This window comes from Gossypium hirsutum, chromosome A11 (genome assembly GCF_007990345.1).
Source record: "Gossypium hirsutum isolate 1008001.06 chromosome A11, Gossypium_hirsutum_v2.1, whole genome shotgun sequence".
In the NCBI taxonomy this organism is placed as follows: Eukaryota; Viridiplantae; Streptophyta; class Magnoliopsida; order Malvales; family Malvaceae; genus Gossypium; species Gossypium hirsutum.
This window is the reverse complement of record NC_053434.1, coordinates 83,604,888-83,627,046: the sequence shown is the minus strand read 5'-3', so window position 1 is coordinate 83,627,046 and position 22,159 is coordinate 83,604,888. Positions and strand designations below refer to the sequence as shown.

The following is a 22,159-nucleotide window of genomic DNA, read 5'->3' as shown; positions in this document are numbered from 1 at the left end:
TTCTACAAGTATGGTCACTTGTATTGACTAAACACCCTTTTGTTTCAAGTTCAAAACTTGGCTAATACACACATATACACACTAGTAAAGCATCCTCTCCCTTTCCATCAATTTAACACATGCATTGCTCATTAACATGCAAAAGTTATATTCGGCCTTAGCACACAACTTGCTAGCCGATTCTTCTCCATTTAGCAACCAATGCACATATGTGCTCACTCAAAAATGCTAAAAAAGGAGGTTCAAGAATCATCAAGCCACCATCACATGCATCATTAACAAGCTTCATATTTAGCATGCAATGGCATTAGCACAAACTCCACCTAGGCCGAATCTTAACTCATCCTCATGCCTCATCGCCACAACATCAAACATCAACCAAGAATGATGCATCCATGGCCGAGTGTCATTTCCATCACATAGCAAGATTTAGACCATGGGCTAGGTAGAACTCAAGCTAACAACTAAAACATGCATGCATCTCATGGAACATCATCAAACATACCTTAGCCTAGCTACATGCATGGCCGAACCTCTTCAACCTTTCTTCTTCCTTCCTCCTTAAAATTTTTGGCCAAGGATGAACCAAAGGATGAGCATTTTTTTTCTTTGTTTTTTTCTTTCTAGTTTCGGCTAAATGAAGATGAGAAAGGATGAACAAAAATTTTCTCCTTTCTTTTCTTTAGCTCACGGCAATGGGGGGGAAAACAACTACACACATTTTTTTTTGTATTCATCATACTCCTTTTCATTATTTTATGCCCATGCCCCTTATTTTATTTTTTTCCTACATACCTCACTAGGCCAACATGTTCCCAACATGTTTCCACCCATAGCATGGCCAACCACTAGCTCAAATTTTGGGTAATTTGACATGCAAACCCATCATTTTCACAACATGCATTAATAGACCATTTTAAATTAGCCTATCATATTTTCACCATGTCTCATATCAATCCCTATTTAATAATTTCTCATGCAATTGGCAAAATTGGAGAATGAAACTTCCACATACTCATGTACACACATAATAAGCATAGAATATGGAAATCAATTATTTTTATGACTCGGTTTTGTGGTCCCGAAACCACTTCCCGACTAGGGTCAATTTTGGGCTGTCACTGGTTCTATGAGATTATGTGTTGATTATCGGCAGTTAAACAAGGTGACAATCAAAAACAAGTATCCATTGCCGAGAATTGATGATTTGTTTGATCAGCTAAAAGGAGCGACATGGTTTTCAAAGATTGACTTGAGATCTGGGTATTATCAGCTGCGAGTGAAAGAGTCAGATGTGCCTAAAACTGCTTTTAGAACAAGGTATGGTCATTATGAATTTTTAGTTATGCCATTCGGGTTGACAAATGCTCCTGCTGTGTTTATGGACTTAATGAAATGCATATTTCGGCCATACTTGGACAGATTTGTTGTGGTGTTTATAGATGATATTTTAATTTATTCAAAAGATGAGACAGAGCATGCTGAGCATTTGAGAATAGTTTTGCAAACTTTAAGAGATAAGCAATTGTATGCTAAGTTTAGTAAAAGTAAATTTTGGCTCCGGGAAGTTGGATTTTTGGGTCATATTGTTTCAGGTGATGGTATACGGGTTGATCCTAGTAAAATTTTAGCCATTGTTGATTGGAAACCACCGAAAAATGTAACTGAAGTTAGGAGTTTCTTGGGGCTAGCTGGGTATTATCGGCGGTTCGTAAATGAATTTTCTATAATTGCTGCTCCTATGACTAGACTACTCCGAAAGGATGTTCAATTTGAATGGACGGAAGAATGTCAACAGAGTTTCAAAGAATTGAAAAAGTTATTAACTGAAGCACCACTGTTGATACAACCCGAATCAGGTAAAGAATTTGTGGTGTATAGTAATGCTTCTCTAAATGGTTTGGGGTGTGTCCTCATGCAAGAAGGAAAAGTGGTGGCTTATGCTTCGAGGCAGTTAAAACCTCATGAGAGGAATTATCCTACTCACGATTTGGAATTGGCTGCAGTGGTGTTTGCTTTGAGGATTTGGCGACATTATTTGTATGGTGTAATGTGCCGAGTATATACCGATCACAAAAGACTTAAATACTTTGCTTTGAGGATTTGGCGACATTATTTGTATGGTGAAAAGTGCCGAGTATATACCGATCACAAAAGTCTTAAATACTTGATGTCACAAAAAGACTTGAATTTGAGACAGCGAAGATGGTTAGAGTTATTGAAAGATTACGAGCTTGTTATTGATTATCATCCAGGAAAAGCGAATGTGGTTGCCGATGCTTTAAGCAGAAAGTTGTTGTTTGCTTTGAGAGTTATGAACGGTCAGTTGAAAATTTCAGATGACGGTTCAATTCTAGCAGAGTTAAGAGCAAGACCGATGTTTTTACAAGAGATTTCTGAAGCTCAAAAAAATGATCAAGATTTGCTAGCCAAAAGAAAACAGTGTGAAGCTGATACGGGATCAGATTTTAGAATCGGTTCTGATGGTTGTTTGATGTTTAAAAATCGAATTTGTGTACCGAAAAATGATGAGTTGATTCAAAATATTTTGCATGAAGCACATAATAGTTGTTTGGCGGTTCATCCGGGCAGTACGAAGATGTATAATGACTTAAAGAAAATGTACTAGTGGAGTGGAATGAAAAGAGATATTTCCGAGTTTGTATCAAAGTGCTTAGTTTGTCAACAAGTGAAAGCTGAACACCAGGTACTTTCAGGATTACTTCAGCCTATTATGGTTCCTGAATGGAAATGGGATAGGATTACTATGGATTTTATATCAGGGTTGCCGTTAACTCCAGGGAAGAAAAATGCCATCTAGGCAATAGTTGACAGACTGACTAAATAGGCTCAATTTATTCCGGTACGTACAGATTATTCTCTTAATAAGTTGGCTGAATTGTATATCCGAGAGATTGTTAGACTTCATGGGATACCTTTGTCAATCATTTCGGATAGAGATCTGAGGTTTACCTCACGGTTTTGGAAAAAGTTGCAAGAGGCATTAGGTACAAAGTTAAATTTCAGCACTGCCTTTCATCCACAAACTGATGGACAATCAGAGAGAGTAATTCAGATTCTTGAAGACATGCTCAGATGTTGCGTATTGGAATTTTAAGATAGCTGGGAAAGGTACTTACCATTGGTAGAATTTGCTTATAATAATAGTTATCATACGAGTTTGAAGATGGCACCTTATGAAGCATTATATGGTCGTAAATGTCGGACGCCATTGTATTGGACTGAACTCAAGGAAAATCAGATTTATGGAGTTGATTTAATAAAAGAAACCGAAGAAAAGGTGAAAGTGATTCGAGATTGTTTGAAAGCTGCTTCAGATAGACAGAAATCTTATGCGGATTTGAAACGAAAAGAAATGGAGTTTCAAGTTGGTGATAAGGTATTTTTGAAAGTGTCTCCATGGAAGAAAGTCCTTAGATTTGGACGAAAGGGCAAGTTAAGTCCGCGTTTTATTAGACCGTATGAAATAATTGAAAAAGTTAGACCGGTAGCATATCGGCTAGCGTTACCACCCGAATTAGAGAAGATTCATGATGTGTTTCACGTATCTATGTTACGCCGGTATCGTTCGGATCCTTCACATATAATTTCACCGACAGAAACTGAACTGCGACCGGATATGACTTATGAAGAAGAACCGATTAAGATTCTAGCTCAAGAAGTCTAACAACTAAGAAATAAAAGTGTTGCACTTGTGAAAGTGTTGTGGCAAAAGCATGGGGTAGAAGAGATTACATGGGAACCTGAAGAAACTATGAGAAACCAATATCCACACCTGTTTACCGGTAAGATTTTCGAGGACGAAAATCCTTAAAAGGGGGGAGAGTTGTAATATCCTGAATTAGGGCTTAATCAGAATAGTGGTTTTGTGACCACAAATCCGAGATAGAAATAATTATTTTATAATTATTTTGATGATTATGATTTCATTGCATGATTGTGTGAAAATTTCGTGATGAAATTCTATGCCTAAAGTGCTTAAATTGAAAGTAGGGACTAAATCGAATAAGTTGCAAAACTTGCATTCTAGAAGTTTTTAGTATGAAATTGTTTTGGAATATTAATGAGGAGGTCTTAAATAGAAATTTGACCAATTTTAAGTTCATGGACAAAATTAGGACATGGAAGGAATTTTTGGAAAGTTTAGTAGTAAGGGTATTTTGGTCATTTAGTTATTAAAATGAATTAAAAACAAAATTAAAAGCCAATTTTTGTCCATCTTCTTCATTAGGCCGAAATTTCAAGGGTTCTCCATAGCTAGGGTTTGTTTCAAGCTTCCAAGCTCCATAGTAAGTGATCCCAAGCCTCGTTTTTAATGTTCTTTACGTTTTTGGAATCCCGGTAGCTCGATTAAGCTTATGTTAGCAATAATTCAACCTAGGGTTTATATTTGGAAAAATACTCATAGGTGAAATTTGTGTATTTTGATGTTTTATGATGGAATATGAGGTTTTAAATTATGTTAGACAACTTGTGCTACTCGGTTTTGAGTGAAAACGAGTAAAAGGGCTTAATCGGCAAAAATACCTGATAGTCACAAGTATATGTTAGAGAGAGAATTTGATGTTGCCATAGAAGGGAAAAGTGATCAGCATGTTATAAAACATAAGAATAAGGAATAAATTTTAATTCCCGAGCCTAGGGGCAAAAGTGTAATTATGCAAAAGTTTAGGGGCAAAAGTGTAATTTTTCCAAAGTTCGTATTAAATGCTGTTTTGATGAATGTATGTATTAAATAAGATTAATTTGGCATCATAGATCAAGAGAAACGAGATTCAAGTCGCGATCGAGGAAAAGAAAAGATTGTGGACTAAATTGCAAAATCTTTATATTTTGGTACCAAGGTAAGTTCATGTGTAAATAATGTAGCATAATTGTTATTTTTAAGTTATTTATGTTAATTATATGATATGCTGATTTTTTTTATCGTGAAATATTATGCTTTGTGGTTAATGTTGAGTAATATGCAAATTATGTTTACTACTTGATAAATATGAATTGCTACCGAGTATCGGTTCCGATATTCCATGGAAGACGGCAATGTGAGATCGAGGAAAAAAGCCCGTTTGAACCTTAGGAATAGATTAGGATACAAGTGACATGTCACTAGGATGGTTGAGCATCTGAACTCGTTGAGTTGAGTCCGAGTTCACCTATGGATGCGAATGTCCGAACTCGTTGAGTTGAGTCCGAGTTCGTAAGATGTAACTAGGCATCCGAACTCGTTGAGTTGAGTCCGAGTTCACTTATGGATGCGAACGCCCGAGCTCGTTGAGTTGAGTCCGAGTTCACTTAGGGGCGGGTTACATGATTTCTTGATTACATATGAGGCACTTATGTGCAAATTATCCGTGTATCCGAGTTGTATTCCGATGTGTTCAACGGGTGAAATTTGTAGTGAAATAGAAGAGCACTTAAGATGCAAGTGACGTTTTGGTAAGTGTTGTGAAATGGACACTTTGGACAGGTATGTTCTTAACCCTCGGGTTGAAAATAGATACAACAACGATAAGGTGGTAAGATGATGAATGATGTTTAGAAATATGACATATGTTTTGGTGATACCATGCTAAAGTTGTTTGGTATATTTGTATTGTTATGTTACTTGTTATTTACATATGAACTTACTAAGCATTTATGCTTACTCCCTCCTCTTTATTTACTGTAGTTTTGAACAAGCTAGCTCGGGAATCGGGACGGGTCGAAGGTTCGATCACACTATCCAAAGGACTTTTATCTTGGTAAATGGCTTGTACAACTACTTAAGTATGGCATGTATAGCAATATACCTATTTTGTGTAAATAATTTATGATATGGCCATGTTTAGTTGAGAAAATGTTTGATATTGATAAGTCATGGTGATGGCTAATTTAGATCATGTTTGATATTATGGAAGTTTAATAGGTTATCTAGTTCATAAAAATTCATGGAAAGATGAAACTTGCCTTAAAACAGAATATTGCTGCAGCAATGACATGAATTTGAAAAATCACTAAAAATAGTATAAATGGAACTAAATAATGAGTAAGTTATGAAATTTAAGCTTAATGAGTCTATTTTCATGCGGACTGAACAAAACAGGCATATAAATTATATTTTATGAGATATTTAAACTTTTGTGAAACAGGGCCAGAGTGATTTCTGGATCCCCTGTTCTGACTTTAAAAATTCGTAATAAATTTTAAAAAAATAATTAGAAGTTTTTCTTTATATGTACAGATTCCTTATTGAATCTAGTTTTAAGAAAAACAAACCTCATAGTCATTGAAATTCTTTATAGAGAGATATCTGATTCGTAATATATAGATGTCAGAGCAGTCAAACCCTGAAACAGGGGAGACTTTAACTAATAAACTGTACTAATTGGCCCAACCAAAAATTATATAAAAAAATTAGTAAATAGATATATGAGTTTAGATTTAGGGAAAATTTACGGATCTTGATTTCGAGTTTCATAACTCGAGATATGATTTTTCTTGTAACTGTGACGCGAGTAGCTAGAAAGCTGTGAATGTAGAAACAAATGATTTAAAGTTCTTAAAATGATAAATTATGTTCGGTAACCCCTCAAGCTCGACTCCGGTGATGGTTTTGGGCGTGGGGGCGTTACAATAAGACATTCTCTTTAGTAGCCATACTCAAGTCTATCCACATACTCTTATTCATTATCACTGCTTTCGATTACGAGATCTGATAAATGGATGTGAAGATAACATTTTTGAATGACTATCTTGATGAGACCATTTACATGGCTCAACCCACTAGCTATGTTGTCAAAGGAAAGAAGTAGGCATCGTGTTCATGGAATAAAAGATTTGATCAAATGATCAAGACTTTTTGGGTTTAAGCAAAATGTTGATGAACCTTGTGTTTATAAGTGTATAAAGAACAAAAAGGTGGTCTTCCTCGTTCTGTATATTGATGATATTTGACTTATCATAAACGATGTAGAAGAATTGTCATTGGTTAAACTGTGGTTATCTCAACAGTTTAGCATGAAGGACTTGGGTGAAGGTAGTTATATTCTTAAACTTTGAATCATTAGGGATCGAAAGAATAAAATGATAGCTCTATCACAAGCTTCATACATCGATAAGTACTAAAACGGTTTACAATGACCGATGCAAAGCCAGCTGCTTAACTGACTACATCAGGATTTCATCTTTCTTTGGATGATTGTCCTAAGACAGCGGAAGAAACAGAGTATATGGTAAGGTTCCATATCTTTCGATAGTTGGAAGCCTTATGTATGTTATGCTTTGCACACATCCATATATTTATTTAGTCAAAGGAATTGTAGATGTGGTGAAAGTAGCTTCTAAAGATAACCTTAAGGATCCATTATCTAATACTCTTGTAACTAGGAGTTTTAACAAATATGTCGAGGATATGAGAATGCAAAACATGACACATTTACTTCACTAGAGTAAATGAAAGATTGTTGGGAAATGTGCCTGTATTGTAGTAAGCATGTAATTATTTTTCCATGTATTTGAACAATGAATAAATAAATAAAGTTAATTTCACATTTCACTGTCATATCTTTTGTGTCTCTATCTTTTATATTTTGCATACATAGCAAAATTGTGACAAGCAAATACTAGCTCATTAATTGTTTAAGTTCAAACTGATGATAAGTGGCACTATAAGAACGTTTACATTGCGAGAAAGACAACTTACTTCCTTGATTACTCCTATGTTGCTCATATAAATACCAATATACCTTACCATCCATTATTCACTCCAATTCTTGTTGGGCTGAATATCTAAGCATATCGTATTCTCCATCATAACTTTATTGGTTTGTTAAGGCTCTGTTCACCCAACTTGATGTTTCGTTAATGTACCCATCATCATTGTATTGTGAATACATCTCATATGAGCCACAATGACGTTCAAATGAATATCCAAACATCCCTAAATGTCGCTCAAGTATTTTCCTAGGTACCTTATCCATGATTGCATCCAACTCTTACTGACTTTTACAATTTGGTTCAAGGTGGTTGACAACAATATAATGGTCTTCACAATAGGAGTTGAGAATATAATGCACGACCTTTTCCAATGGGGTCATTGCTTCGTTTCTTCATTGGAGAAGCTCTATCATGAACAATCTTTGGTTCTATATAATTCCCCATGGATCATATACTCGCTCTTCGTATTCTTTATTATCGTATTATGTAGACATCTCGCGTTCTTCGTCCCAACTGCTATCATCATCAAATTCATCATCAACTGCATCCATAATTAAATCAAATAGTTAATAAGGTATTCCAAAAAATTAAATAAATAAAAATAACAAAATAATAAAAATAAAAATAATTAAAAGTTGACACGCTATCTGATGCGTCGTGAACCAACTAAAAATCTGACTAAAGCAAATGCACCTATCAATTAATAGTATAGCTACGGTGAGCAAAGATATCGTTCCCACGAAAACTAAAAGTACTAGTAATTATTGTCTTTCTATTATTTAACCGGTAAATTCGAATGATTAATTAAAACTAAAATTAACTAAATTAATTAACTAACGAACACGATAAAAAACAAAACAAGAAAATAACTTATTAATAACAAAGAAGAAAAACAATACCCGTGAAAGAATTCACTTAGATTTCACCTGTCATTATCAATCTAAATTACACAATTTCTTTACTTAGTATATTGATCCGTAGAAATCCCTAAATTATGCTAATATCTCATTCGAGAGTAAGAACAACTGATTCTAGGTTGATTAATTGAAATTTCTTTCTAATTAAAACCCCTATCATCACATTAATTTGATCTATGGATTCCCCTATCATATTTGACTCTAATCCGGTAGATTTATGTCGTCTTATTTTTAGGATTGCATGTAACTCCACTCAATTATGCTAGATCTACTCTTAAATAGGGTATATTCCTCCTTTAATTTATGCACATCAAACATGGATAAATAATCTAGAAATATCAAACCAAGAATTAATCACATATAATTAAGAACAAGATCTAAGAATTTATTACTTAAAATATAAATCAAACGACAAAATTCATCATAGGGTTCATCTCCCTAGGTATTTAGAAAATTAATTCATGCTTGCAAATAAAAACATCCAAGAGACAGTATAACTGAAAGAAACAAAGAAACTCATGATAATCTCTTAAGAAATCAAATGGGAATCTTCAATCTTGATGGAAATCTACTTCAGAATAAGCTTCAATTGTGTTTTTCAAGTTATTTTCTTAAATATTCTATGATGACTCACTTATATCTTTTTATTTTTGTCATATTAATGCCTAAAAAACCTAAAAATCATATTTTTGCAAAGTTTGGTGAGCAATACCGTATAAACAACATGACCGTGTGGTAGCCCGTATGGCTCATACGGCTGTGTAAAAGGGGTCAGCCCATGTGGTTCTTATAACTCACTCTGATTTTTCGATTTTTGCTCATTTTTACTCCTTTTGCTCCCAAATGCTCTCTTAAGTATAAAAACATGAATTTAAAGGATTAGAAGCATAAAATTCAACATTAACATAAAAAAAATCACCTAAAACGCATTGAGAATTAGATTAAAACATAATACTTTTAGCACTTATCAAATATCCCCACAGGCGTTTGTTTGTCCTCAAGCAAAATCTTCAACTCACATTCAAGTTAACTTCCCTCAATTTAATTTTTCATCGATAATGTCTTAGTATTTTAGTATGTTATAATGATTTTGAACTATTTGAATAAATGCAATGTGGGTTGTTATGTGGGGCTAGACTTTTAGACTGTTAATAAAGATTCTGAACATTGATTTGTGATTTTAGGGTGCTTGAGAATATTATTGATGATGCATGTTATGTTTAATCAAAGTTCAAGTGTTAAAAAGGCATGGAATATGGTTAAAAAGTGTTAAAAAGGCTAATTTTGGAAATTTTGGCATGTCTAAAATGACCAAATGAATTAATTCAAACATGTAGGAGCCTTAGAAAATCATGATATGCTGATTTGGTAGGTAGTGTGAAGGATTGCAAGTTAAAGCTTGTATGCTAGCATGAGTTGAGGATTTGAAATGCTAAATTATGCTATTGTGCATTATGGTATGTTTAAGCATGTTCTAAATGGTGTTTGTAAGAAATATGACTTTTTAGAAATGAGAAATAGGCCAAAATGCACGAAATGGTATGTTTGGGAGTGACCAAAGTTAGAAATTACAGGTTACTGGGCTATTTCTACAGAAATTGTAGGCGACGTCGCGACGACATTCGAATGTTATTGCGACAAGGGATTGGCATCAAGATGCCCTAAGTTGCATCGTCGAGACGAGGGGCCTCCTTAAGATCACATTGCGACGTAGTGATCGCGTCGTCACAACGTGACACTATTCGTTCATGGTTTGTTTTTTACATTACAATTTAGTCCTAAGTTTCAAGTAATGCAATTGGATTCCAAAAAGGTTATAAAATGTATTGAAAACATACATACCTAAGATTTAGATGTATAATTTCATAAATTCAAAGATAATTTTGTAATATAGTTATTTCCAATATTTTTTCACTCTTTCAATTTGGTCCCTAAAACACTTGTTTTTAAAATTAACGGAGAATTGTCAATTGGATTTAATTGATTCTTTCAACAATGTTTCTAAAAAGATTCTAGAACTAAAATGTATTTCTAAGATTGTTGTTATATGTGTGTTCAAATACTAGATGTGAAATAATGATTTTGCCCTCACTACAATTTGAATGATTTATGTTAGTTAAAGCATGTAACTAAGTTTGTTTGTTTATTCATGATTATGTATGACCTAATTGCATGTTTATGACTTCCGTTATCGATCAGATAAGTAGGAAAAAATTATTTATGCGTGTAAATATTGTGATGTGTTTTGAGTCACCTCAGTGACTAATGTGACGTTTTAGATTCAGGTTAGATTGTCCCACCGGATTTGGGGCGCCACAATCTCTCGAAAAAAATCAAAGCAATTTAATCTCTGTCAATTTAGAAAGTGAGCAATTAAAGATAATTAATCATGACGTTAATTTTTTCCATCAATTGTACATGATTTTAAATGGTGTAATAACAAAATTAACCATCAACGTTTATACATTTCATCAATTTGGTCCTAATTTAACAATTTTATCCCGCAACATTTGTATAAATCTGTGAATGTTGAGGCTAAATTTATTGTATTTTTAGAATTAAGTTCAAAATTCTAAATTTGTTATTATACGAAACAAATTTATGTACAATTGATGGAAGACATTTTCGACGTGATTAATTGTCCATACTTGCTCATTTCTGAAACTGACAAGGATTAAATTACTCCAAAATTTTTTGAGAGGGACTAATTTGATTAATTTTAAAATTGAGAGGGACTAGAAAAGTCTTTTTACCTAAAACAGGAAGGAACTATTTTACTCTCATCTAACATACAAAAATCAGTTTATCTTTTTTTAATAAATGGTCTAAAAATATAAATTAAGATATAAATATAAGGCTTGATTTTGTGGTATTCTTTTACCGAAAGAGAGTCATTTGGAATTTTTGGGAAGAAGAAAGAAATGAGAAGAAGGACAAAAAGAAAAAAAGAAAAAAAGAAAAAGAAAAAAGAAGGAAATAATGTAATAAGGAAAGGAAAATGAAAGAATTTTAAGAACTTTTTAATTGCATATGACATGTGAAGTTATAATTGATTCGAAATTTTTTTTCACGCATGTTAACTTTTTGAAGTTAATTGAGTAACCTAATATAATTTAGGTAAAAATGTATAATTTATATTTCAAGTCGTGGACTAAACCAAAATGGAAAGATATCCACTCATTCAAAAGAATTGAAAGGGTAGTTCTAGTAATTTCATAAATTCCAGGCCCAATGTGGAGTCCAATTTGAAATTAATTTCATTTCAGCCCTCCCATTCTCAAACTTACAACATAAACCCCTAGAATACCGAAGAAATACTTGCGAACAAAACCAGAACATTCTCCCTCACTCTCACGCTTTGCTCATTTCTTCCCCTAAAACCAGCAAGCAAAACCCTAGCAACAATGGCAGCCATGCTGGTAACTTTACACTCCTTCTCCCTCATTTCATACGTGCTTTTTGTTAGTATCTTGCATCTTCTTCTTTTTTTTTTTTGTGAACTGCTACTAATCTGTTTCTCTTTTTGTTTTCCCCTGTTCTCAGCAACCGCAAATCATTCTTTTAAAAGAAGGGACCGATACGTCCCAGGGCAAGGCGCAGCTAGTGAGCAACATAAACTCTTGCACCGCCGTCGCTGACGTGGTTAGAACAACCTTGGGTCCCAGGGGTATGGACAAGCTCATTCACGACGACAAGGGGAACGTCACCATTTCCAACGACGGGGCTACCATCATGAAGCTTCTCGATATTTTCCATCCCGCCGCAAAGATCCTCGTCGATATCGCCAAGTCTCAGGACTCCGAGGTCACCTTCTCCCTCCTTTCTATTTCTGGTTCCGGAACTTTTCTCAAATTTCAGTTAAAGTATGGTTTAATAGTTCCACGTTTTCCATTACCGAACAAAGATTTTAATTTTTTAGTCTGTTCGACGTAACTAATCTCGTAAATGAAATTGACGTTATCAAGATCCAGTATTTATTCATTGCATTTAGATGATTTAGAGAGCTTCTTTTTGGTGTGAGGTTTGCAGGTTGGTGATGGAACTACAACTGTTGTACTACTAGCAGGAGAGTTTTTAAAAGAGGCTAAGCCTTTTGTTGAGGATGGAGTCCACCCTCAAAATCTAATTCGGAGCTATCGAACTGCTTGCTATTTGGTGAGTTTGTGTGTTTTCCCCCTCCTATCATGGTTTAGATGTTGCTATGATCTTTATGCTTCTATTTTATGCTGCATGTTGTATTCAATGGACAGGCTATTGAGAAGATCAAAGAACTAGCTGTTAGCATAGAGGGCAAAAGTCTAGAAGAGAAGAAAAGCTTATTAGCTAAATGTGCTGCAACAACTCTCTCTTCAAAACTCATTGGCGGGGAAAAGGATTTCTTTGCATCAATGGTTGTGGATGCTGTTATCGCTATTGGCAATGATGATAGGTTGAATATGATTGGAATTAAGAAGGTAGACTCCTATTTTTGATGCCCCATTTTCAACCTTTTTAACCTATTCCTTTTTCTGATATTTGTACTGGATCTTCCAGAGAGTTCCCTATCCCATAAGTTAGACTATTGTTTTTTATGTTTAGTTTTCAACCTTTTTAGCCTTTTCCCCCCTTTTCTGATATTTATGCTTTCATCTTTGAGGAAGGATCATATATTTTCTGATATCTGCAAAATGATACACTTTCAATCCAGTGCATGTTATATTGAACTATGTTACTGTTCTAGCTGAGTGTAGCACTAGACTGTTCTTTACACGTAGATTCTCATCCATTGATTTTTTACTATCATGTTAATCTAAGTTTTGCAGTGGTATCTTTAGGAAATGAGGCGGCATCAATTTTAGCCTATTCTTTTGGAGAACCTTGTATAAGGTCCAAAATCCGGGGAAGTTAACTTTTGGAGAAAAAAAAGTTAAAATTTGTGATAGCTTTTAGAACTGCACATTGGAAGGTAGCCTTCATATCAAAGGATAAGAAGGCTAGCTTGTAAAAATCCATATTACAATTAGGACACCATTTTATTTTAATGGGTTAATGTAACTTTTAGTCTGTGAACCTGGCAATTGGGTCCACTTTGGTACTGAACTTGGCAACTAGGTCCATTTTGGTCCTTGCACTTGGCAAATGTAAAAGTTTGATGATCATAGTGCCACATCATCAAACTTTTACATTTGCCAAGAGCAAGTACCAAAGTGGACCAAAAAAGATTGTACTAGTACCAAAGTGGACTTAATTACCAAGTTCAGGAACTAGAAGTTATATTAATCTATTTTGATTATGGCTAAAGTTATTGGGCTAGCTGATTCCCTATTTGTTTCAATTTTGGAAGTTAATTTTGGGTATTCAATAATACTATAGTATATTCATAGGTGGGGCCAGCAGCAGAGTATCTGGTCCATGAATTTATTTAGCTAATGTCAAATTATGAATCCAATGTGGGGGGTAAGAGTCTGGCATTGCCTCTAAAATGAAATTCCTTCGGACAATGATGCTAATAAAATTCCTGTCTAAATTTTTCTGTTTGCTTCTTGCATTAAATATAGTTGTGTTGAATAACAAATTGAGTAGTGTTTTTGTTCTTTTTACAGGTTCCAGGTGGCAATATGCGGGACTCCTTTTTGGTCAATGGTGTTGCCTTTAAAAAGACATTTTCATATGCGGGTTTTGAGCAGCAACCAAAAAAGTTTCTGAATCCCAAGATACTTCTGTTGAACATTGAGTTGGAACTGAAATCTGAGAAGGAAAATGCTGAGATAAGGTAGGGAATATTTCTGTCTTTGATTTGAATTACTTTGTTAATAAGTGGCGATTGACTCTACCTTGTTTTATATGCTACAGACTTTCGGATCCATCACAATATCAATCAATTGTTGATGCAGAATGGAATATCATTTATGACAAGTTGGATAAATGTGTGAAAAGTGGTGCCAAAGTTGTTCTTTCACGGTTGGCTATTGGGGATCTGGCAACACAGGTCTGAGATTTTGCCTTAAATGTAAATGTTACATTTTTCTTTCTGTCTGTCTCTTTTACTATTGATAACTAACTTATCTGTACTTCTATGGTTAATTCGTGACTAGCTTGAGTTAATATATGGTTATGGTTGTCAAATCCCCCCCCCCAAAAAAAAAAAAACAAAAGAGACTGAGACAAATGCCCGTTTTTCTCTTCTTACTTCATTACTTTTATGAGTGTTTGTGGTGGGTTTGTCAAGAAAATGTCTATGTTGATATTTGATACTTTATAATTCGTATATGACCACTTAGTTACTTCTGCTATGTTATTTCATTGATAGTTTTGCCGAGAAAGTGATGCATTTAGTAAATCATGTTTTGTTGCTCTCTCTCTCTCTCTCTCTCTCATATGTATACATACATACACCTATATATATATATCAAGTTTTATTGATATGAATCTCTGTGTGTTGACAGTATTTTGCAGATAGAGATATTTTCTGTGCTGGTCGTGTAGCTGAGGAAGACCTTCAGCGGGTTGCTGCTGCAACTGGTGGAACTGTACAGACATCAGTTAACAACATAATTGATGAGGTTGCTATGCACTTTATATTTGTTTTTGTTTGGAATGCAGCCATCCTTTTCAGTTTCCTGCTCACTGTCAAAAACTGTTCAATTTCCTTCTTTTGAACTTCTTGAATTTAAATCTCTTTGTTTTGAAGGTTCTAGGGACATGTGAAGTTTTTGAGGAAAAGCAAGTTGGAAATGAGAGGTTTAATATATTCAGCGGTTGCCCATCAGGACGGACAGCCACTATAGTTCTTCGTGGTGGAGCTGATCAGGTTTTCCATATCTTGATGAGTTCTTTTTCTTAACGTTTATCACTTCTCATTCTGATGCTAGAGACTGAATTATTTTCAGTTCATTGAAGAAGCTGAGAGGAGCTTGCATGATGCAATTATGATTGTTAGAAGAGCTCTGAAGAACTCTACAGTAGTTGCTGGAGGTGGTGCAATAGATGTATGTATTTATAACAACTACCGAAACTTGTAATCATTTTTAAGATAATTTTGGATCTTGATATTTAAAACTTGCCTTTGGTGGAAGATGGAGATAAGTCGATACTTGAGGCAGCATGCACGCACAATAGCTGGGAAGTCGCAACTTTTTATTAATTCTTATGCAAAAGCTCTTGAGGTATGTTCTATTACCTCCCACCCAATGGTTAAATTAATGGGAGTTCCCTATACAGGTTTTTTGTTAGGTGAAATAGAAATTGAATTTAATCTGATTTCAATGTGGTCTTAATGTAATTTACTATGATTGGAGATGAAATTATGTTTTTCTTGGAGGAAATTTATTTAAGTTATTCAAAATTTGTATGAAAAGGTATATGTACCTGGACATGCATTCGCATATGTCAACATGCTTAAATACTGCTTTCAGCTAATGTATGCTTCTTAATTTTGCTGAACCTTGTCAGTTAGATAAACAACTTTAATCCTTTCATGTCTAAACAAGAGCCTGTTGGGTGAACAACTACTGGAGAAACATGTTTTTAATGTGTTTGGGCAGATTTTGAAATTTTGCCCTTGTTATTATATAAAATTTTCTTGCATATGCATTCATTATATCTTGCAGCCATAGCATAATACCTTGTAATACATGAACACAACATATATATTTTCCTTGAAGACAATTGTTTTAGGAAGGCCTCATATATAACTTTGCCTTGAAATGCTCTATCAAAATGAACCCTTTGCATTTATCTTTTCATCTGCAGATATATGACATCTTTATGCTGTATCCTTCAATCTGCAGGTTATCCCACGGCAACTGTGCGACAATGCTGGATTTGATGCTACTGATGTGCTGAACAAATTAAGGCAGAAGCATGTGCTTCCATCTGGTTAACCTTCGTTTACTAAGTTTTCTTTTTTATTAACTTTCTAAATCATTTTCTACCCATTTTATCAATGAGAGATTCTCTTTTAACTGTTTGAGTTTCTGGGCAGGCGAGGGTGCTTCTTACGGAGTGGACATCAACACTGGTGGAATAGCAGACTCATTTGCAAACTTTGTCTGGGAGCCATCAGTTGTAAAGGTGGCTTGACTGATTAACAACTGATATTTTCTTATGGAATGGTATACCTTTTAATTTGCTAATATCTATTTCAACAATTTTTGCATTTTGTATAAAAAATGTGCCCACAGAGCAATGCCATCAATGCTGCTACAGAGGCTGCTTGTCTTATTCTAAGTGTGGATGAGACTGTAAAGAATCCCAAGGTAATACCATGTTCCCTGTCTCGGAAACCGTATGCATGCTTTTTATGTTTTGTTGTTTATCTGCTTCTTTTTATGTGATCCATTTAATTATATATTGCTCAAGCATTTGGTCTTGTGGACCAAATGCTTCAAAAATTTCTGAATTTGTTCCTGAATTGAGTTTTGTTGGTCAAATTATCAATGGGTTATTGGACCTAACTTTCAGCTCAAATTGTGATAATAAGACCTTTTTCATGGTTAATGAATGTTTCTGGGGAAGGGTGTATTCTTTAAAAGCGATAAAGGCCCTGATTCTTGCTCAAAAATCAAAATATGTTAGAAAATTAATAAATTTTTGTATGAAATTTTGTGGCATTTGGAATTTTTCTAAATCCCAAACCCTTATTAAATCAAGCCTCATAATTTAGGAAGACCATTTTCATTCCTGAATCACTTGATAAGATAAAATGAGGTTGTAAATCCTTAGTCCGTGAGCCTGATTGAATTAGTTCAATTATCATGCTCAAACGTTGAGCTTAACACTGAACTTAGCTTGAGTTCGATTTCCAAACTTAAAACTTGAGAAAATGCTAATTACTAGAATATTTAATTTATGCATGTGTTTAATATCTGAAGTAATTAAAAATTCCAGAGGTTCTAGGCTTGCAAGCCTCTTGAGTGAGTATACTGGAGCTTGAGGCTAACAGTGAACAAGTGGTACTTGAAGAATTCATAGAGCTTAGCTCAAGTAGCTTATGCGTAATTGGTTTCGTTATACCTTAATAGAGGCAATGAGAAATTTCTTTATGATAAGTAGATTAAAGTGCAGTTTAAGTTTTGGTCCCAAACTCAAAAGTCTGGTTCTTTTCTACATTAGAAATCTCATTTTATGTGTCTTTTCCTTTTGCTCTTGCAAAATTGTCCATCATGAGTATCAAGTCTTAATATTACTAAAATTATGGAGCTTGAAGTGTCAACTGACCTCAAAAGAGGAAAAATAAAGAAAAGTGGTAATAGTTACTGAGATTGAGTTTTCAATCACTGACAATGATTCCCCTTGGTTTAAAATCTCTAACCTCATTATTATTATAGGTCTCTTGAAAGTTGATGCTCACCTTCATAAATATTCCCTTAGGATGGTTGCAAGCTGCTGGAACCAACCAAAGCCATGTTTGAACTAGTGAAACATGAAAGGGATATTTGACATAAATATGTCTGTTCCTCATGAAATATCCAACTTTTGGTTAGATAGATTGCACTCTCATGCTCAAATAGTGGAATCCTACCACAAAAACTAACCTTTAATCGCAATGCTTCTTTCTTCAATTACTGCCATGAACTCTGCCTCAAATCATAGGCAAGAAGATAACCTATAAAGATCACTTATCCAAGTCCCCAGTGTAGTTTAGAGTTCTCAAAACCCACGATACTATTAATGCAATCTCTGATCGTGTTCCTGAGGATAACTATAAATGCCTCTCAAGTATTTAGGGATCCATTTCATACCTATGTCCTTCTGTAGGATAGACCAAATCTGGAGTTCAGTGATTGAAATTTCTACTCAATGATCATTTTCTTCTTGTTCCCCTTTGTCCTCATTTCATGTGTTTGCTGTCATTTGCTTTATCGTGCATTAGGGCTTATTAATTTCTGAGAGAGATTTGAGATAGGTTTAGAGGAATCTCATTTGTTGTCAGAGTTTTGAGGGATTGAGACTCAAAACTCATGGGATTTGGGGAATAGTGATTGGGTGTTTCAAGTTAAGTGAGTTCTGATGATCATAATTTGGTATAATCATCATTAGTACTTATCGTTATAGTAGAAACAACACATTTTTAATTTGAATATTATATTGAATCATGGGAATCCATACAGTGCCATTGATTCAAATAACAAATATGTCAATGCTTTATATATCAACATCTATAGAATAGCCATACTTTCCTCCGCTCAGCCACTCCCACCTGCTCCTGGAAAAAAGTAATATAAGCGAGAATGTTTTTATCATTTTTGTTTAGCTTATTGTCTTTACATTATATGTATGTACGAGTATAAATGATACATATTCCTTTCAGTTATATTTTCAATTTAAAATGATTTTTGTGAAAATGGGCAGAAAATGGCAATGTAACTATTTTCTTTCTTATTTCCTGCTCTACCGCTTGTTCCTAAACAAAGAACAAAGGCTTAATTTTATTAATATGATGCATTGTGACCTACATTATGTCCATTTTAGCCGAACTACTTGTTAGAATTAATGTGTGGCAAAAGCATCTCCACTGCCGTACGGCTCTTTCACTGATGTCGTATGCTGTAATGTTACAGTCGGAGAGTGCACAGGGAGAAGCTGCTGCTAGTGCCATGGCTGGCAGGGGGCGTGGCCGTGGACGAGGAATGAGGAGGCGTTGAGACTTTAACAGTTTTTACATCCAACTTGTCTTAATAGTGAGGAATGAGGAGGCGTTGAGACTTTAACAGTTTATATATAAAGGCCAGTCATTTGTTATATACTTAATAGTGAGTAAAGATCCTAGACCTTATCTGAATGTCATCTTCAGTACTGTAAATAGAATGAAAATACTTGTAATATATGAAAAAGCACAAGTCTTAAAATCATGTCTATTTATCCAAGCTTAAAGAATCACTTGTAAATGTCGGTTGGAAATATAAGGGGATATGGATATAAATTGAAGTATGAGGCTTGAAAAATATGAGTTTGTTTAAAATATAAGTTGAGTGAGGGGATTTAACAGAAGTATGAGGCTAGAAAATATACTTGACCAAAAAAAAAGGTTTGTTTAAAATATGGGTTGAGTTTCAATTTTAAGGCTTTAATTTAGCTTAACTTGTAATATATTTTTATTGATTATGTAATTTGTCATGAAGTTAAATATAATATATGTTGAGGAAGTAGATAATAATATATTATCAAATCAAGTCTTAGTTTCGTCGTTGGTTGGATTGGCCTATAGACTTGAAATGCCCCCCTAAACAATTTCTGTATGGTATCTGGTATTGTTATAGGATTAGACATAGTGAAATGAAGATTTTGATAAATTAAAATTAAATATTGGAGATGGAAATGCATTAAAATTTATGGATGTGAGAATGTAACATGACAATTGCAAATTCTAAGTGGGAGTAAAATGCAATTTTGACAAAAAAAAAAAGAAAATATGAGTTATGATTGATTATTTGACATGAGAATAATTTCGATTACTTATTAATGTGATGGAAAACACCTTTGGCTCAAATTAGAAACATTTGAAAGTACAAGTAAAGTGCAAATTTTCATGTAACACCCCCCCCAAAAAAACTGAAATATTATAATAGTGTTAAATTGTATATAATTGATTTATGTTAAAATGAGGGGATATATAAAGATGATGAAAGAGAAGTTTAAGAAATGCTAAAGAAAATTTTAAATTAAGAAGTATGTTGAGATAAGTTAGTCTAAAGCAAGGATTAAATCGTAAATATGTGAAACATTTATGGTCCAAGTGTAAATATTAAAAAATTAAGGGGTTAATGTGTAAAAATAAGAAATTTAAAGTACCAAGAGTGAAAATAATCCAATTTATTTTGACGTGTAAGGACCAAATTAAATAAGTAGATAAAATAAGAGGGACTCAATCACAATTTTACCAAAAGTAAGTAGTGACTCAAGGATGAAATTTTGAAGAAACATGAAGGGTAACAACACATGAAGGGTAAAGTTGTTATTTAGTAAGAAAGATAATTGTTGGGTGTAGTGATGATATGAGAGATATTTTGAATAATTTATTTAATTTAATAATATATTAATAATTAAATTAGATATTTTTTATAATACTTTAATAATAAAATGATAATATAAAAAAGTGGAGGAAGAAAGAATTTTCTTCATCCTTTCCTCTCCAACATGAGTGGCAAAATAAAGGAGGGGAAAACTTTCATTCTTTTATAATTTGGTCATTATCATGAAATCCCACTTTTTCTCCTAAATTATTTGATAGTTTTCATAGTCACCCAAAAGAAGAAGTGAAACGAAGATACTAGAGAGTATGTTCATCAATTTAGAAGCAAGAAATTGGTAAATGAAAGTGAAGAGAATTAATAGAAAAAGGAAGGATAGTGAGGAAGATGAGAAAGAAATGGAAGTGAGGAAAAATGGAAGAAACTCTTGACAAAAAAAGGTAAGTTTTCATACAATCCATACTTGTATTCGATAAATTGAATTAAATATGTTGAAAATAAAATGTATGAAATGTGTATTTTAATCTAAATTCTAGAAATAGAAAGTATGTAATGAAGCATGACATGTAGAAACTTGAAATGCTAAGCTTTCAAGTAAGAGACAATATGATGTGTGTTGTAAAAAGCATTAAGAATTAAGAAATGAGTATGTTGTATACACATAAATGAGTGATTAAATTGAATAGAAATAAAAGGTATAAGGACTATGTATGATTAAATAAAAATAATGTAAAGAACCATGGAAAAAGTAGAGAAATTTACTAAAAATAATTTTGGACAACAACAGTGACTCTAGATTGAAAAATCACCAAAAATTTTAGAAATTTATTTAGAGATTGAATTATGAAATTACAGCTTAATGAGTTTAGTTTTGCATAGAAGAAATGTTGCAGGCAATGGAATTGTAGATTGTGATATATAATAAAATTTGTGAGACAAGTTAGAATGATTTTGGGTTCTCTTGTTCTGATTTTGAAAAATCATTATAAGTTGTAAAAAAATGTTTAGGAGATTAAATTTTATGCATAAAATATTACTGAGTCTATTTTCAAGGGAAACAAACGGTAACATAATAGATTATTTGTATTGAATGATATTTAATTTTTAGTGAAGAAAGGTCAAAGCTACCTAACAGCAGAACATGGGAAGGTTTGAGGAAAAAAATTGTATCAACTGGCTTATATGGAAAATTTGGAATTTTTATAGTAAAAAGTTCATTGAGCTCAATTTTAAAAACAAGCAGATCTTAATTTCAAGTTCTATAGAAAGAGAAAAAAAAAATTTAGTGACTTCTACTTGAATGGATAGTTTTACTAAGAGTATACATGTGATTCGTGTAGTCATAATTAATTTTACATGAAAGCATGTTATACTAAAAGCTAAAGAATCTTATATATGTACAATAAGGATGTGGAATGGAGTGGAGGAGGAGGGAAAAATAGTAGAAGGGAAGAAATATTATGAAGTTGTTATAAGTGTTAGAATGACTAATATATATGAGAAGTTTAAAAGAATTGATGAGATAATAAGTGAATATTGGTCATTTGATGTGTCAATGAAATGTAGTTAATAAAT

At 33.5% G+C, this 22,159-nt stretch overlaps 1 protein-coding gene across 1 annotated transcript; it reads left to right on the top strand.

Annotated features, from left to right (window-relative positions):
- Positions 1–11,796: 11,796 nt before the first annotated feature.
- LOC107889981 (T-complex protein 1 subunit eta) lies at positions 11,797–19,465 on the top strand. Its single transcript, XM_016814514.2, has 14 exons — positions 11,797–12,052; positions 12,177–12,437; positions 12,663–12,788; positions 12,884–13,087; positions 14,216–14,385; positions 14,466–14,601; positions 15,059–15,175; positions 15,304–15,423; positions 15,503–15,601; positions 15,689–15,778; positions 16,403–16,490; positions 16,597–16,685; positions 16,796–16,870; positions 19,175–19,465. Exons 1-14 carry the CDS (start codon positions 12,038–12,040, stop codon positions 19,256–19,258), a joined length of 1,674 nt encoding a protein of 557 aa, XP_016670003.1. The 5' UTR covers positions 11,797–12,037; the 3' UTR covers positions 19,259–19,465.
- The last annotated feature ends 2,694 nt before the right edge of the window (positions 19,466–22,159 follow it).